The sequence below is a fragment of the Diabrotica undecimpunctata genome, chromosome 1, assembly GCF_040954645.1.
Source record: "Diabrotica undecimpunctata isolate CICGRU chromosome 1, icDiaUnde3, whole genome shotgun sequence".
NCBI classification, from domain to species: Eukaryota; Metazoa; Arthropoda; class Insecta; order Coleoptera; family Chrysomelidae; genus Diabrotica; species Diabrotica undecimpunctata.
Genome location: NC_092803.1, coordinates 84,477,985 through 84,495,700, shown reverse-complemented (window position 1 = coordinate 84,495,700; position 17,716 = coordinate 84,477,985). Strand labels below are relative to the sequence as shown.

The following is a 17,716-nucleotide window of genomic DNA, read 5'->3' as shown; positions in this document are numbered from 1 at the left end:
AATTTAAATAATTTAGCAGACAGCAAGAGAACAGTAAGTAATGGGAATTAATTAATTTTTTATATTGTTAATTTTATATATTGTAGGAATTTGAGTTGTTTTTTCGCAAACAGTAAACTACAAATCCGTCAATTGCTGGCTGTACAATAAAGATAAATTCCCAACAAGCTCAAATTCTATTCATCACACGCGATTGCTGAATCACACAATCTTACAAGATCTACGAATTTGGGTCCATCAGTTGTTGGACGAACCAAAATTGATCTATGTCCTGTGTGCGGCAAACCATATGAAGAACGGATGGTAGAATGTACAGAATGTAAAAAATGGTGCTGTTTTGAATGCGTAAATGTACAGGATGATTCCGAAGTAATTGGTGATGACAGCTGGAAGTGCCCTCTTTGTGTAGACGCAGCCACTAAAAAGTCTCACCCACAAAGTTCCAAAATCAAGAAATCTTGTTCTGCAACCTCCTTAAAAAGCTCCTCATCAACAAGCAGCAAAACAAAAATGAAGCTTCAACTTCTGCAGGAAGAACGAGATCTATTACGTCAAGAAAGAGAGTTAACCAAGGAGTCTAGGAGAATTATAGAAGAAGATGAGTGCTCGAATGCTAGTCAAGACATCGATGAAGAAGAAATAATTGAAACTAACTCTTTGGTCAATCAATTCCTTTCTCTTAATATAGATAAGCCCTTTATCGACAATATTGCCCCTTTAGCACCAACACTTGGTAAGCCTCTGCCAACTTATAACGATAAAAGTTCAGGTATATTGTATAAAAGAAGGGATCCTGGAGATCTCCCTATTTTTAATGGTAATCCATATGACTGGTCCGTGTTTATTAGTAGTTTTGAAAGATCTACTGAGCTATCTATGTCAAGTAGATAATCATGAGAATATATTAAGATTACAAAAATGTTTAAAAGGTCTAGCAAGAGTCAGTGTTTCAAGTTTTTTAATACTACCTCAATGTGTGCCCCAAATTATAGCTACATTAAAAGTTCTTTTTGGAAGACCCGAGCAAATTATTGAAGCTCATATAAATTCTATTCGTAGATTACCACCTCCTAAACCGTAAAAACTTGAAACTCTGGTAGAATTTGCTTTAGCAGTTAAAAATGTATGTGTTTAATTGGAAGCATCTAATTTAAAAGACTATCTTAATAACCCTACCCTTATGCATGAACTATTAGAGAAACTACCTTCACAGATTAAAGTTAATTGGGCGATATATCGCAGTGCTTTTCAAAATTTTCAGGGATTAAGGGAACTTGCTAATTGGTTGTATAATCTGGCAACAAATGTTTGTTCTGCTCTACCTACATTAGCCCTTAATGACCAAAGTAATAAAAAAAGGCAATTTAATAATAATGTGCATACTAATATACATGAACCAAATGCCTCCAGTGAAACACATAATTGTAAACTGTGTAATCACAGAGATTGTAAAAAGATTGCAGGTTGTTCAGAATTTCAGAGATATTCATTATCTGAAAGATGGGAGGCTGTTAAAGCCTTAAATTTATGTAGGCTTTGCTTAAAGAAACACAGATTTCCCTGTAAGTATCCTGTAAAATGCAACAAAGAAGAGTGCCAAAGCAAGCATCATCCTCTTCTTCATGAATTTTCAGAACAAGTATCCAATAAAAGTACAAAGCTTATCAAAAAGGAAAGCGGTATGCAAACAGTAGAATCACACCTCTTATCTGCAGATGAAGAAAGTAATGCACATCAAGGAACACGCTTTCGAATACTTCCCGTTATTTTAAGAAATGGAAGTATGGAGGTCACTACATTTGCCTTTCTAGATGAAGGGTCTTCCGTTACTTTGTTAGAAGAAAGTATTGCTAAAAAACTAAATATTAGCTTATTAGAAACCAACAACGCTTAGAAGATGCGTCAGACAAAGTATTCTTTTCTATTGCTGGTGATTATAATGGGGCCAAACAATTTGACCACCGACCAGCCAGAACGGTAAGAAAATTAGGCCTTCCAAAACAAACTCCCGATGCAAAGGCAATTAAAGAAAGTTTTCCCTATCTAAAAAAACTTGCCTTTCAAATCATATAAGAACGCTGTTCCTCAGATCTTGATAGGCTTAGATAACTGGGACTTGGCGTTACCACTTCGAGTGAAGGAAGGTCTAGAACTTCAACCGATAGCTGCAAAGTCCAGGTTAGGTTGGACCAGTTTTGCAATGTTTTCAAATAACGATGTGGAAATAAACTACTAGTACCACATTTGCGAATGTAGTTCTGAAAGCATTACTAACCAAGAACTCTTTAATAGTGTAATATATTACACCGTCTGTTTCCAAAGAATTAGACAGGGCTATTCGTATACAAGAAAGTACCCTAGTTCAAATTGGTAACCAATATAAAATTGGATTACTCTGGAAATACGACAACTTGAAACTCCCTAATAGTAAACCCATGGCTATTCAAAGACTGGAGTGTATAGAGAGAAAAATTAAGAAAAATCCAGAACTAGGTACCAAAATTAATCAACAAATTCAAGATTTTCTAGAAAAGAAATATATTAGAAAACTGTCAGAACAAGAACTCTTAGAGCATCAAGAAAAAACATGGTATCTTCCCATATTTCCGGCCTTTAATCCTAATAAACCTGACAAATTCATATTAGTTTGGGATGCAGCAGCAACCTTACAGGGAATATCCTTAAATTCTATGTTAATAAAAGGAGATGACCAATTTGCTTCTCTATTAGGCGTCCTCCTACGATTTCGTGAAAGAAAGATTGGCTTTTCTGAAGACATCAAGGAAATTTTTCTTCGTGTAGGTATAATAGAAGAAGATCAATATGCACAACGATTCTTGTGGCGCAATGGTAGCTCTGATAATCCTTTGGAAGTTTATGTCATGACTGTGAGGACCTTCGGGGCTACCTGCTCACCCAGTTGTGCACAGTTTGTTAAAAACGCTTAAAAACGTAGAATATCCTAGCGCTGTTGATTCCATAGTAAAGAATCATTATGTCGATGATCTCTTAGAATCAACAGACACTGAGAATGAAGCCATCCAATTAGCAAAAGAAATTGCATTAATTCACGCCAGCGGAAATTTTGAAATAAAGAAACTGGAGATCAAACTCTGAAAAATTAATGAAAATAATGAACACCACCCACGGAAATAACGAGGAAGTCAACCTAGATCTAGGAAACAATAAGAGCATGGAGAAGGTTCTAGGAATGTGGTGGAATTTAAAGGGAGATAATTTTATTTTCAATTTAAAATGTAATAAAGGAAACAAAGATGTTTTAAGTGGATTAAGAAAGCCAACAAAGCGAGAAATTTTACAAATCTTAATGTCTGTATATGACCCTTTAGGTTTGTTAGCAAACTTTTTGATTTATGTGAAAATTATTTTACAGGAAATATGGAGGAGTAACATTTCTTGGGATCAACCAATAACCAATGAACAGTTTCAAAAATGGCTTGTTTGGTTAAAACAGCTTCCAGAAATAGAGAAAGTTTCAATTGAAAGATACTTTCTTAATAAACTCGAAAACTGGAAGGATACCAAAACGCAAATGCACATTTTTGTAGATGCCAGCGAATACGCAAGTGCTTGTGTGGCATATCTAAGAATAATGAAAAAAGATGTCATAGAGTGTACTTTGATTGGAGCGAAAACACATGTAGCACCATTAAAACCACAAACTATTCCTCGATTGGAACTTAATGGTGCGGTAATGAGTTCAAGGTTTGCTAAAAGCCTTTGTCAACATCTTTACATAACTGTGCACAACATTGTTTATTGGACAGATTCTTCAACAGTTTTAAGCTGGTTAAGAAATGAAGACCCAAGAAAATTAGAAAAATATGTTGCTTACAGAGTGGCCGAAATTCAACAAAACTCAATGATATCACATTGGAGATATGTACCTACTAAAAACAACATAGCCGACGAAGCTACTAAATGGACGAAACGTCCCAATTTGGTGTTGGTTTAAAGGTCCTGATTTTCTGTATCAATTAGAAGACAGTTGGCCTCCAGACACCACCCTTAAAAAGGAAAAGGCTGATGAAATTTTAACCACTCACGAAGTAAAATTTAATAGTCCACTTTTAATAGATTTTAAAAGATTCAGTCAATTTAATAGAATTTTAAGAGCAACTGCATATATGTTTCGATTTTTAAGAATTGTTAATGCAAAATTGATGAAATCTGAAGAGCCTAAAGGAATATTAACTTCGGAAGAACTTTTAGGTGCTAGAAATATTTTAATAAAGCAAACTCAATGTGAATATTTCAAAAATGAAATAAAACAATTAAAAACTAATAATTCTGGTAGTTTACAGAAAACAGTTAATAAATCAAACAGTTTATATAAATTATCGCCATATCTGAATGAAGATGGTTTACTTCGTATAAGAGGAAGATTAGATGAAGCTAGAGATGTTATTTTAGAAACAAAAAGGCCATTAATTTTACCAAGAGGAAGTCGTTTAACTTTACTAATTATTGAAGACTATCACAAAAGATATCACCATAGAAATCATGAAATTGTAGTAAATGAGATAAGACAAAAATTTTATATACCAAAACTCAGACAACTAGTTAAAAAGATTAGGACCAATTGTCAAAATTGCAAGGTCAAAATTTGAAATTTAATTTGAAATTTAATTGTCAAATTTAATTTGCTAAGCCAAAACCACCAGAAATGTCACCTCTACCGCCATGTAGACTTGCAACATTTACTGCTCCGTTTACACATACTGGCATGGATTATTTTGGTCCAATAAATGTAACTGTTGGAAGACGGACGGAGAAAAGATGGGGAGCTTTATTTACGACTAGAGCAGTCCATCTCGAAGTAGCTTACAAACTAGATGTGGACAGTTTTATACTGTGTTTGACAAATTTTATTAACAGAAGAGGACGACCAAGGCATATATATTGTGATCGAGGTACGAATTTCATTGCAGCTGAACGAGTATTGAGAGAAGAACTGCAAAAGGTTGACAGTAAATTAATAGCCAATTCACTGATTAGCCCAGAGCTAAAATTTAACTTCAACGCACCCCTTTCTCCATATATGGGTGGGGCCTGGGAGCGCCTAGTGAAAGCGGTTAAAATTTCGTTATATGATTCATTACCAAGCAGGAACCCTACCGACCAATTACTTTATAGTTGTCTCATAGCTGCAGAAAACATAGTAAACTCAAGACCACTTACTTATCTTTGAATAGAATCTGAAGAATCTGAATATCTAACCCCAAATCATTTTCTAATTGGATCTTCAAACGGAGATAAACCAATTGGATTTTTAAACGAAGATGTTAAAGTATTTAAATTTAATTATTTATACAGAGAGCAATTTGCAAATAAATGTTGGCGACGCTTTATTTCTGAATACATACCTGAACTACTACTTCAGACAAAATGGCATAAACAAGTTGTACCAATTAAACAGGGCGATATTGTAATTATATGTGATAAAGATTTACCAAGATGCAATTGGCCAAAGGGTAAGGTAATTGAAGTTAAAAAATCATCTGATGGGTAAGTGCGACGAGCAATAGTTCAAACAAAAAATGGAATATGTGAACGTCCTGTTATAAAATTAGCAGTAATACCAATAAATGGAGACTAAAAAGATGATCAAAAATAAGTGGTACAGTTTCTCTTTTGCATAGAACTGTACCGGGTGGGAGTGTTACGAATATTTATTATTTTTATATAATGTATTTAGTTAATTTTAAGTTTTATCATGTTACCCAAAATTTCCCGTTGCTACTGTTCTATAGACTATGTCAAATATAATATCAAAACGCCAGAAAACAAACTGTCACCGATTCGGGAAAAATTTAAATAATTTAGCAGACAGCAAGAGAACAGTAAGTAATGGTAATTAATTAATTTTTTATATTGTTAATTTTATATATTGTAGGAATTTGAGTTGTTTTTTCGCAAATAAAAGCAGTAAACTACAAATCCGTCAATTGCTGGCTGTACAATAAAGATAAATTTCCAACAGATAGATCTCTATATATAGATATATGAAGAAGATCTCAGCTTTATGCTCAGAAAACTAGAAGAAGAATATAAAAACAACGGAATGGAAATAAACTTAGAGAAAACCGAATACCTAACAACAGAAAACAAGGATATGAGAAACCTAGAGATAGACGAGGGAAGACAAATAAATGGAACAGATAAATTCAAGTATTTAGGAACCATAATATCGAACCAGGGAACAACAGAAGAAGATATAAACAACAGACTGAGACAAACAAGAAACTGTATAAGACAACTAAACTCAGTGTTGTGGGATAAGAACATTACGATAAAGACAAAAAAGAGAATATATAACACCCTGACAAGAAGTATCCTGACATATGGGTCCGAAAACTGGACAATAAACAAGAGAAATAGAGGTAGAACAAGAGCAGTAGAAATGGAGTTCATGAGGAGAAGCTGTAGACTTACAAAAAGAGACAGAATTGAAAACGCAGAGATTAAGCGGAGAATGGGAGTGCAATCAGACATAATTGACTATATAGAGGAGGAGACTATCCTGATACGGCCACGTCCGAAGAGCGGACAGAGGACGCTGGATAAACAAAATCACAGAATGGAGCCCGATTGGAAGAAGAAAGAGAGGAAGACCCCGAAGGTCATTCAGAGATGAAATCGACGAGGCTATGGAGAAAAGAACCCTGCGAGATGGAGACTGGAATGACAGGGAAAATTGGAGAAAACGTTTGAGTGAAGGAAGACAGTGAAAACTGTGGAAATCCTTAGTAGTAGTAGTATGTCAGAATCGGTACAACTAACTGTCACTGGGTAGTTCGTGTTCATCTGGCAAATATGGTGTACAATCTTTATATCTGCTTCTTCATGTGTACAAGATGAATTATAATCTTTTCTTCTTAAAGTGCCTATCCGTTCCGGATGTTGGCGATCATCACGACTATCTTTACTTTATTTATTGCAGCGCGGAACAGTTCAGTGGTAGTCGTGTTATACCACTTTCGTAAATTTTGAAGCCAGGAAATGCGTCTTCTTCCCGGTCCTCTCTTACAATTTACTTTCCCTTGGAGAATCAGCTGGAGAAGGCCGTAACGTTCTTGATTTCTCATTACATGTCCTAGATATTCCAACTTTTTAGTTTTGACGGTCATGAGAATTTCACATTCTTTCCCCATTCTATGCAGGACCTCCACATTAGTAACTCTGTCAACCCAGGATATACGTAAGATGCGCCTATAACACCACATTTCGAAAGCTTCGAGCCGATTCATAGATGCAACAGTCAGTGTCCATGCTTCCATTCCGTAGAGCAGAACTGTGAATATGTAGCAGTTCAATAGACGGCATTTTGTTTTTAATGATATGTCTCGACTGTTGAAAATGGTTCTCATTTTAACGAATGCTGCTTTTGCTTTTATTATTCGCTGTTTAATTTCTGTTGAGTGGTCCCATTGGCTATTTAAATTGGTGCCTAGATATGTATATTGCTCGACTCTTTCGATATTCTGTTGGTTGATTGTAAGTTGAGCGTTTAGTATTGGTTTTTTACTAATTGTCATAAATTTGGTTTTCTTTATGTTAAGAGCTAGTCCGTATCTGTTGCTGACTTCTGTTATGCGATTTGTTAATATCTGTAAGTCATTCAGATTATCGGCAAAAACTATAGTGTCATCTGCATATCTAATGTTATTCAACCATTCACCGTTTATTAGTATTCCTTTCGCACAACCGTCTAAAGCTTCCTTAAATACCCATTCAGAATAAATGTTGAACAACAATGGAGACAAAATACAGCCCTGTCGTACTCCACGTTCTATTGCAATTTTATCAGTTAACTGGTCTTCTATTTTGATTTTGGCCGTTTGATTGTAGTAAATGTTTCTGATAATTCTAAGATCTTTGTTGTCAATTCCAATTTCTTGCATTAGAGTCATTAATTTGTCATGTTTTACTCTGTCCAATGCCTTCTGGTAATCTATAAAGCATACGTATATGTCACAATTCACATCCCTGCATCTCTGAAATAGCACCTGTACATCAAAAAGGGCCTCCCGTGTTCCCAGAGCATCACGAAATCCGAATTGTGTTCTTGTTAGTTGTTCCTCACATTTTGTATATATTCTTTTGTGAATGACCTTTAGAAATGTTTTAAGTAAATGGCTCATAACGCTTATAATTATATAGTCTTCGCACTTTCTTGCATTGGGTTTTTTTGGAAGATTTATAAAAGTTGACACTAACCACTCTTGGGGAGCCACGCCCGTATCATATATACTGTTAAATATATTTGTCAACCATTTTATGCCATCATAGTCCATAAGTTTTAAGAATTCTGAGTGAAAATTATCAGGGCCTACTGCTTTACCATCTTTGGTGCTTTTGATGGCATATTTTACTTCTTCGACTGTAAATGGTGGTCCAGATTCGCAATTGGTGTTTGTTGTAATACCAGTGTTACTTCGTATATCTTCAAAAGTTTTTTCTACGTATTTAATCCAAATATCTTTTTTATGCTCTATTTCCAGTACTATGTTTCCCTGATTATCTGTCAGGAATCCAGTGTTCTTGTGTTTATATAAGCCTGCCGCTTCTTTAATCTTTTTATGGAGGTTAAATGAATCATGTTTTTGTTGTAATGACTCTATCTCTGTACACTTCGAGCTAAACCAATTTTCTTTTGCTATTTTAATAGCCCTTTTTATTTCGTTATTTATGTTGTTGTAGTAATTCTTATTATCTTTAGCGTTTCTTTTGTCTTCCATCATACATAGAATCTCCTCCGTCATCCATTCCTTTTTATTTGTTCTTTCAGGTTTTAAGTATTTCTCTGTTATTTCTTGACTTATTTTGTGCAAATTTTCTAGTTCTTTATCTGTGTTATCTGTTTCTGTACGGGCCCATGGTTTTTCTGTACGAGCCCAGGTTTTTTCTTTTAGGCGTTTTTGTACCTTTTCCTTTACTGTTTTATTTTTCAGTTGGTTAATATCGTACTTCATAATTTTTGGTCTTTGAACTTTCTTTAAACTAAGTTTCATTTTGGCGATAAGTGGATTGTGGTCCGAATTTATGTCGGATCCCGGGTATGCTTTAACAGATGTTATAGAGTTTCTAAATCGTTTGTTAATAAGAATATAGTCTATTTGATTTCGTACTGTGTGATCTGGAGTATCCTGTGGAGATTTCCACGTATGTAGTCGTCTTGGAGGAAGATCATAAAAGGTGTTTGTCACTACGAGCTGTTCTTCAGTTGCAAATTCAATCAAACGGTCTCCGCGTTCATTACGTTCCCCTAGACCAAAGGATCCCACTAAATTTACACTTTGTCCTTTGCCAACTTTGGCATTAAAGTCTCCCATTATTAGTATTATTTCGTTTTTCCGAATCCTTTTGACAATATTAGTAAGGTCATTGTAAAATTCTTCTATGATTTCTTCTGGGGCGTCCGCTGTAGGAGCGTATACTTGAATAATGTTTGTTTTTATGGGAGTTGTGTTTAGCTGAACTAAGAGCATCCTTTCTGATACAGGTACAAAGTGACTGACACAGTTGGCGATTTTATTATTCATAATTAGGCCCACTCCATTTATATGTTCGTTCTTAAGATTTCCTGAGTAGAATATTTTGTGATCTTTGATAACTCGGTATCCCGTATTTGTCCAGCGCATTTCGCTTATTCCCATAATATTAATCGAGAGTCTTTCCATTTCTTGAATGGCATTATAGATTTTTCCCGCCTCGTACATTGTTGTAACGTTCCATGTACCTATCTTTATGGCTGTTCGCAATACTCTTAGAGATCCATCATCTAGAATGTAGTTTGGTTCGTGAGGATTTCTCTTAATAACAACCTGGAAGGCCTCACGGTTTGAGCTATATTTACCTTCCCTGCCGGATCTTGAATTCCGATTTTCATGATCAGTAGTCGGAATCTTAAAGTTTTTTATCACCATGATAATTGTACTAGAGATACTTACAAGAAGTCTTTAATGCAGTGGTTTCTCCTTGCCTTCTGCATCCTTATGCCGTTCACTAAAAGTCTTAGTTCCTCCGCCTTCGAAGCCGATTTCTCAAACTCCAGGACAAAAGAGTGCCCTAAGATCGCAGTATCACAGCCGCCTAACTCATAATGTGAGTGTCGCCTGTGAGTATCTGGAATTAAGCCTACAGGATTTTTACTTCCCACAGCCTTAATCCAGTAATGACATTACTGCTGCCTAATGTCATATCCTCAGTTGATCCGCGGGTACTTATTTGGCAATGCCTTATTCGTACCTGTCCTGCATATCTGCAGGAACTTTCCCTATCAGCCATATGGGACGTGCCGTATCAGCCGGAGACCGGCCATGGTCTCCGCTTTCTCATTATAATCTACAGATCCCTTTATTCGATTGTTGAAAACTTCATACACGTAACAATTATCATAATTCAATTTTAATATTTTTCCTTCACATATCGCAGCAAATTCGTCGTTGCACCAGTCTTCAATGAGAAATTCCACAAACTTTTCTTTAATATTTCTATTTCTTAACAATTTGCCAAAATCTGTTGAGTGGATATTTTCTCTTCTGACATCATACTGAATATTACTCTCTTCTCCTCTGAACTGATGTTTGTGGTCTTTAATAGTTGATGAGTTGTATTTGTTAAATATGATATAAACTTCTTTTCTTTCAAAGAGTAGAAATTTAAAAAGCTATTTAGAAATTGCTGCATACTTTTGAGGTAATCTTGTTAAAGTATGTAGCAAGTAAAATCCATCATAAGTAATGTCAGGTACTGGAGGATCAATAACTGTATTTTGGTGATGGTGATTATGCAATTCCTTTAGAATAACATATTTCAGAGTTTTGCAAATTGTGCCATTTACATGACCTAAAGAAAATGGTACAGGGGTCAAATGATAACTTAATGCTTTTTCTAAATCAATGTTATTATGCAATGCTGCGTACAATAATCGTCCAAAAATATTTCTTTCAATTTTTATTTCTTGTACTTTCTCATTAATTTTGACTTTTTTCGTATTTTTAAAAGCAAAGTTTATGATGGTATTTTTTTTATTTGCTTTATCAAATATTTCTGATGCTTGTAAAGTTTCTTAAATAAACTTAAGACGCTGTTCATTGTCTATACTTTCAACGGATGACAAGAAATTGTAAATATCGTTGGAAACTATTTGTCTAGAAGAGATGTTGTATAAATCATCCTGATAAGTCATGCGAGAAAGGATTATGACATTGGTTGATTCATTCGAAATCATATATTAAATTTATATATCAAAGATATTAATGAATAAATACGCAAGATTTACAATTAAAAAAAATTATATACACAATTTCAGCGAAGGGTCCGACGAAACGTGTCCGACTGAAAAATCGGAAAAAGATTCTTGTCCGTCAATTCTACATTTTGTATACTACGAGATTTTATAAAACAGCTTTAAAAAAATCAGCTTGTTATTTATAAATATGTCTACAATATAAATGTCTACAATTTAAATGCTCACACATTCTACAAAAAAGTAATCTCGACTGTATATTTTCTAATTTTTACATAAAAGGCCCTATATTTTTTTATCGGACAATTCATTCATTAAGTTGTACTCTAAAAATCATAAAAGAAAAACGTTATTAATAAATTTCAACAGACTGGTGAAAAATCCAATTTTCACTGTCGGACAGAAAAATCTGCAAGTATATTTTGTCGGACAATGTAAAAATAGTATTTTTCATGTTATTTTTGAATGATACAAAACAAATCAGCTTATTATTACTAACTTTTTTGAAGTTGTTTTTTTGGAATGTTTAGTTTGGTGGACTACCTTATGGAACCAAAATTTTTGTCTGACAAGATTTTTTTCGGATATTTCACGAAGTCGACTTTGGTATTCATTAAACAGTAATACGTTATTAATAAATTTGATACATCACTTCAAAATGACCACTTTTGGATAAGCTGGAGAGAAAAAGCACCCGATACAGAAAGTATCCCAAGAGATATTTGGAGGTTGAGGTCTTATGAAGCGATCCTGAAAATTGTAGCCTGTTATGTATGAGTGATACAGTATGTCGCTTGGCACCTAGACTATTAATGTAGCAAATGCTTGTAAAGCCATAAATATGTAATGACATCGTTTGAAGCCAATTTGGATACTGAGTTCCTTGGGAACAAACCATTTATTAACAGTAAATCCCTGAATGTCTACGAACGCTATTCTCAAGACGGCTGCTTGTCTGCTAGTAACACTTCATTTAACTTTAATATCCAACACTTTAATGTATTTTTAAAACAGTACGCTCGAGTATCTGCCGAAAAATCTTCATCTGCTTCGATTTCCAACCTAATATCAACGGTTACAGATCTAAATGATGTATCATCCTGCTTGGAACAGTTAAAAACAAACAAGGTATAGGTATTTTTTTAATCCATCATAATTTAAGATGGGATATTTTGTTGTGGAACACGCATAACTGGGAAATCATTCGGCATAGTTGTCGTGGGCTATAGCGTAGTAATTTTTTGTAAAATAAATTGCATTCTCTCGTTAGGCCAATATTCCCCATTACAATGGCATAGCGTAGACGTTTTACAGCTGAAGTTATTTTTACACTCCATTTCTCTCGTCGAGATCCTGTCGTAAGTAAAGTTAGTTAATTGAGCTCCCATTTACGTAAAGGTATAGTTATCGGCATAATTATTCTTAATCGGAGTCCTTAATTCAATTTTTTACATCATCATTGGGAAAGATATGTTTGACCGTAAGTTCCATAATGGCAACAGTTAAAGATACTGTTGTTGTTGTTCTAACATTAGGTTCTTCCACTTAAATGTAGTCTCTATCGACTTAAGATTCTTCCACTTAACTAAAGCTAAAGCTATCTCCTGATAAATGTGGATTATTTGGATAGTTCTATCCTGCAGTACTGAGAAATTTGGAATCTTCAGGTGTACAACAAAAGAAACTGCGAATAATGCTAACTACGCCTGGATCTCGAACTATTTCCATGTCGCGTGAACATTGGTTATATGCACATGCATCAAACAAGTTGGCTTCAGCATTCAGTACAAGAGAAACAGTTCCATTACACCCTTTCTTTATACTTCTTTTAATTTCCAAAAGTGTTTTGTGTATAGCAAAAACTGCATCTGATCGATTTCTGATAAACTCGACATCTCTCGATATGCAAAGAATATAAAGCAAAAGATGTTTAACTTGAACAAAAATCTTAAAATCCATTAGAAAGATTGAAAGCATTTTTACTAAAAAAATTATTAAATTATCTGATGATAACAAAATAGTTGGTTTGAAAATATCTGATTTATTAAAACAAATGCATCATTTTAAAAATGATCTAGATATTTGTAAACAGGAGATGAAGAAGAACATTACAGAGCATTTAGTACAAGAGAAACAGTTCCATTACACCCTTTCTTTATACTTCTTTTAATTTCCAAAAGTGTTTCGTGTATAGCAAAAACTGCATCTGATCGATTTCTGATAAACTCGACATCTCTCGATATGCAAAGAATATAATGCAAAAGATGTTTAACTTGAACAAAAATCTTAACCATTAGAAAGATTGAAAGCATTTTTACTAAAAAAATTATTGAATTATCTGATGATAACAAAATAGTTGGTTTGAAAATATCTGATTTATTAAAACAAATGCATGATTTTAAAAATGATCTAGATGTATTTAAACGGGAGATGAAGAAGAACATTACAGATGCTGCTTACCAAAGTACACAAAATATGATGAAACCGCTGAAAATAGAAAAAAATGGAACATGGAACAACGAATTAAAGTGTTAGAAGGTAAAGAGGTTAGGTAGAGTGAAGAAAATATAATAAATTACAGCGCGAGTTACAGTTGAATCCAGATCATTTTAAACAAACGATAAATCATAATAAGAATAATAATCAGATATGAGATCTTTATTAGATGGTAGAACTGTCTAAGACTTTGTTCGAGCTAGATAAACGTTTGTCTGCAGCAGTAACAGAAATCCAAGATTTATTTGCTGTATTTAACAAATATTTACGACCTTTAGTTTAACGAAATGAAGCGTTAGAATCTAGACATGGCATCTACCAAGGAGAAGATACAACTAGTTAACGAGCTACATAAGCAAGCGCGAAAAAATTATTCTCGTCGACGAACAATCATTAAAGGATTAGATGATTTATGGCGGATGGATCTTGCTGAGATGCGACCTTATGCCAAACAAAATAAATTTGACAAGCTCACTCTTGTTGTAATTTATTAATTTTTTTAAATTTGTGTGGACTCGACCATTACAGACGAAAACAGAGGAGGCAATTACTCGAACATTTTCGGATATTCTTGCTCACACTCGACCATGTTCGAGAAATTTACAGACAGTTAAAGGTACGGAAATCTTATGAAAAAACATGATATTATTCACTGTTAAAACTTTCGAGCAACCCTGTAAAATATACTTTTAGTTAAATTTTACCCGACCACTAGCTTACACCCCGAGAGAGGGGCTACAGAAGTTGCGGACAGATTGAGATTACAGTCTCATCACAACATCTTTACAATAAGGACACTAGTTTTAAATTTATACTTACGAAATATTTTACATGTGCCTTTTTTTATTTCTTCAATACAGTTTAGTTTTAGTGATTTGTTTTTGTATTATTCTACGTAAAATTCTAATAAGATTTAACTTACACCCCTTACATTCACTATAAATTTTTAGCATTAAAAAAGCAGCCATTTCTGAACGAGTTATTTGTACATTGAAGGAGAAACTTCAATGAAACTGAAATAGATATTTCAGTCCTATTGGTACTTACAAAGAAACGATATATTGCTTCAAATTACAAAAGAGTACAACAACACGAAACACAGCAAAATTCGACTTATACCTGTTGACGTTAATAAATCTAACAATAGGGACGCTAGTTTTAAATTTATACTTACGAAATATTTTACATGTGCCTTTTTTTATTTCTTCAATACAGTTTAGTTTTAGTGATTTGTTTTTGTATTACTCTACGTGAAATTCTAATAAGATTTAACTTACACCCCCTACACTAATGGTCCTTTGTTAGAGCCAAATTAACCAGTTATCAACTTTTGCTGTACATTCCATTGGAAGCTATATTTTTTTCGACGAATTTGCATCGTCCCATTCACACAGCATCGGAAGAAGATAGGGATAATCTTTCGTCAAAGTCAAGGTTAGTGCATAAATAGTTTCCTATTACCCATTTTAATCCTTATGGTCGTAAAATGTACATTTTGTATTTGATTTAATTCAGTGGAAAATATTTATTTTTAAAATCACGTATTTTACTGTTATAACACATTTAGATATTTCAATATTTTCATTTATACATTAATACACGAATACATAGTAGCGTCCTTAAATTTATTTCAATTTATTCGTTTTCATTTATAAATTATTACAAAGTTGAAATATTATCTTTAACGTTTTTTATTCACTCGCAAAACTTTTATACATATAACATTACATAATTTGCTTTCAATTTTTTTGCGTATACATACATTTTTATATATACATTTTTATATATACATTTTTATTTTTGTGAATTTATCATATAAAATTATATTGTCAATATGGCTGACATCGCTACAGCAAAAATTAAACGCTCCTCAATCAAAGGTTCTGTAACTCGTTTTAGTACGTATTTTAATTCTATCAAAAACAAACCTTTAGAACAAATTAACTTTAGAGATTTGCAACTTAGACTTGATAGAATTGAGAAACTTTTTAATGATTTTGAAAACGCTCAATCACTTATTGAGGCCTCTGATGAGGACTATACTGCCAACGCAGATACTATCCATGGTATAGAAAGGTCGTCTTTCGAACCATCGTTTTTTTATATTACTAGCGCTGTGCGAGACTTTATTGACACCAATCTTTCAAAACCCCGTGATCAAGCTGCTCAAGCTTCAAATTCGACAATTTCGTCCGAAAACAGTTCACAAAGGTCTATTAACATTAGGTTACCCGCTATCAACTTGCCCTCCTTTGAGGGTGATTATGATAATTGGTTGTTCTTTAGAGATACATTTAATTCTATCATACATACCAACACGGAACTTTCCAACATTCAGAAATTCCATTATCTAAGATTATCCTTACAAGGTATTGCCGCAGAAACAATACGTAACCTGGACATTTCTGAAGCAACATATGAAACTGCATGGGATTAACTAAAAGACAAATTCGAAAACAAATCTCTTCTTGTTAATAATCATATTAAAAAATTATTTAACTTACCAAATGTTTCAAAAAATTCACATCATGATTTACGCACTTTACTTGATGGTTTCCAAAGACATTTACGGTCTCTTGAGTCCTTAGACTTAGACACAACATCTTGGGATGCCCTTATCATATATCTAATCACCACAAAACTAGACAATGGGACTACACACAAAGAATGGGAACTGTCAATTAAAGACGACAAGATCACATTGCCCACTTTGAGTAACTTAACTGAATTTCTAAAAGGCAAATGTAGAGTCTTAGAATCTATTAATTATCAAGACGAAAAATCTCGCCCCAAATTCCCATCTACAGGCAATCCCAAGTTCAAAAATTTCTTGTCAACTAATAATTTTTCTAACTGTTCTTTATGCAAACAAAAACATCTAATTTACACTTGTCCTGAATTTCTCAAATTAGAAACTGATAAAGGAGGAAGAACGGTCCTTACAAAAGATCATATGGCGATCTGATCATACAAACTCTCTCGAAACTTATACTTTAAACACCGTAACTTACGGTATTGCTTCAAATTAGAAACGTCATTAAGACATAATGAAGCAAAACGCTTACGACTTTGCATAAATTGTCTGCGTAGTGGTCATTTCACAAAGGACTGCAAATCTTCCGGGTGTCGTAAATGTGGGAAAATACACCACACACTTTTACACTTTCAAGGTAACTCACAAAAGCTTATTGAAACCAGTAATCAAACCAGCAGCAGTTTACCTTGCTCAAGTCCAGGTACATCAGAAGGCTCTAATGCACTGACAGCACGTAACATTTCGTTTGAGCACAACTATACTACTTTCCTGTCAACTGTAAAAATAAAAGTCTTTGACATCTCAGGTAACGAATACGAGGCTCGTGCGCTTCTAGATAACGGCTCGGAAAGTAATTTCATTTCCCAGCGCCTATTAAATCTTCTAAGGTTGCCTACAACCAAAACACATTTTTCTATTTCTGGTATAAACCAAACAAATTCTATTGTAAGCTATAGAACATCAGTAAAATTTAAATCCAAAACTTTAAACTTTTTTCAAGTAATTTCTTGCTTAGTACTTCCGGAAATTGCAGAATATTTACCTTCTGTCACATTCGATAAGAAAACACTTAATATCCCTTCTAATATTACTCTGGCCGATCCAGACTTCAATATTTCATCTCCTATTGATCTTCTTATCGGTGCAGATATCTTCTGGAATTTAATTTGTATTGGTCAGATTAAATTATCACCTGGACAACCGACTCTTCAAAAAACCAAACTCGGATGGATTATCTCAGGTCCATTATTTCCAAACAATACCCTTGCAGCCAGAACTACATGCCATTTGTCGACCATAAACAATTTAAGCATTGAAGATCAACTTCAAAAATTTTTGTCCAACGAAGAACTTTCTTGTGAAGATCACTTCTTAAAAACGACCTCTCTTAATTCTTCTGGTAGGTTTGT

At 33.9% G+C, this 17,716-nt stretch overlaps 2 protein-coding genes across 2 annotated transcripts; both read left to right on the top strand.

Moving 5' to 3' along the window:
* The first annotated feature begins 3,133 nt into the window (after positions 1-3,133).
* LOC140432798 (uncharacterized) lies at positions 3,134-3,976 on the top strand. Its single transcript, XM_072520915.1, has one exon. It carries the CDS (start codon positions 3,134-3,136, stop codon positions 3,974-3,976), a length of 843 nt encoding a protein of 280 aa, XP_072377016.1.
* Positions 3,977-4,687: 711 nt separating this feature from the next.
* On the top strand, positions 4,688-5,212 carry LOC140432789 (uncharacterized). Its single transcript, XM_072520903.1, has one exon. It carries the CDS (start codon positions 4,688-4,690, stop codon positions 5,210-5,212), a length of 525 nt encoding a protein of 174 aa, XP_072377004.1.
* Positions 5,213-17,716: the final 12,504 nt, after the last annotated feature.

Excerpts from the sequence above, each read along its gene's own strand:
- LOC140432798 (XM_072520915.1), top strand. The coding sequence starts at position 3,134 with ATGAACACCACCCACGGAAATAACGAGGAAGTCAACCTAGATCTAGGA.
- LOC140432789 (XM_072520903.1), top strand. The coding sequence starts at position 4,688 with ATGTCACCTCTACCGCCATGTAGACTTGCAACATTTACTGCTCCGTTT.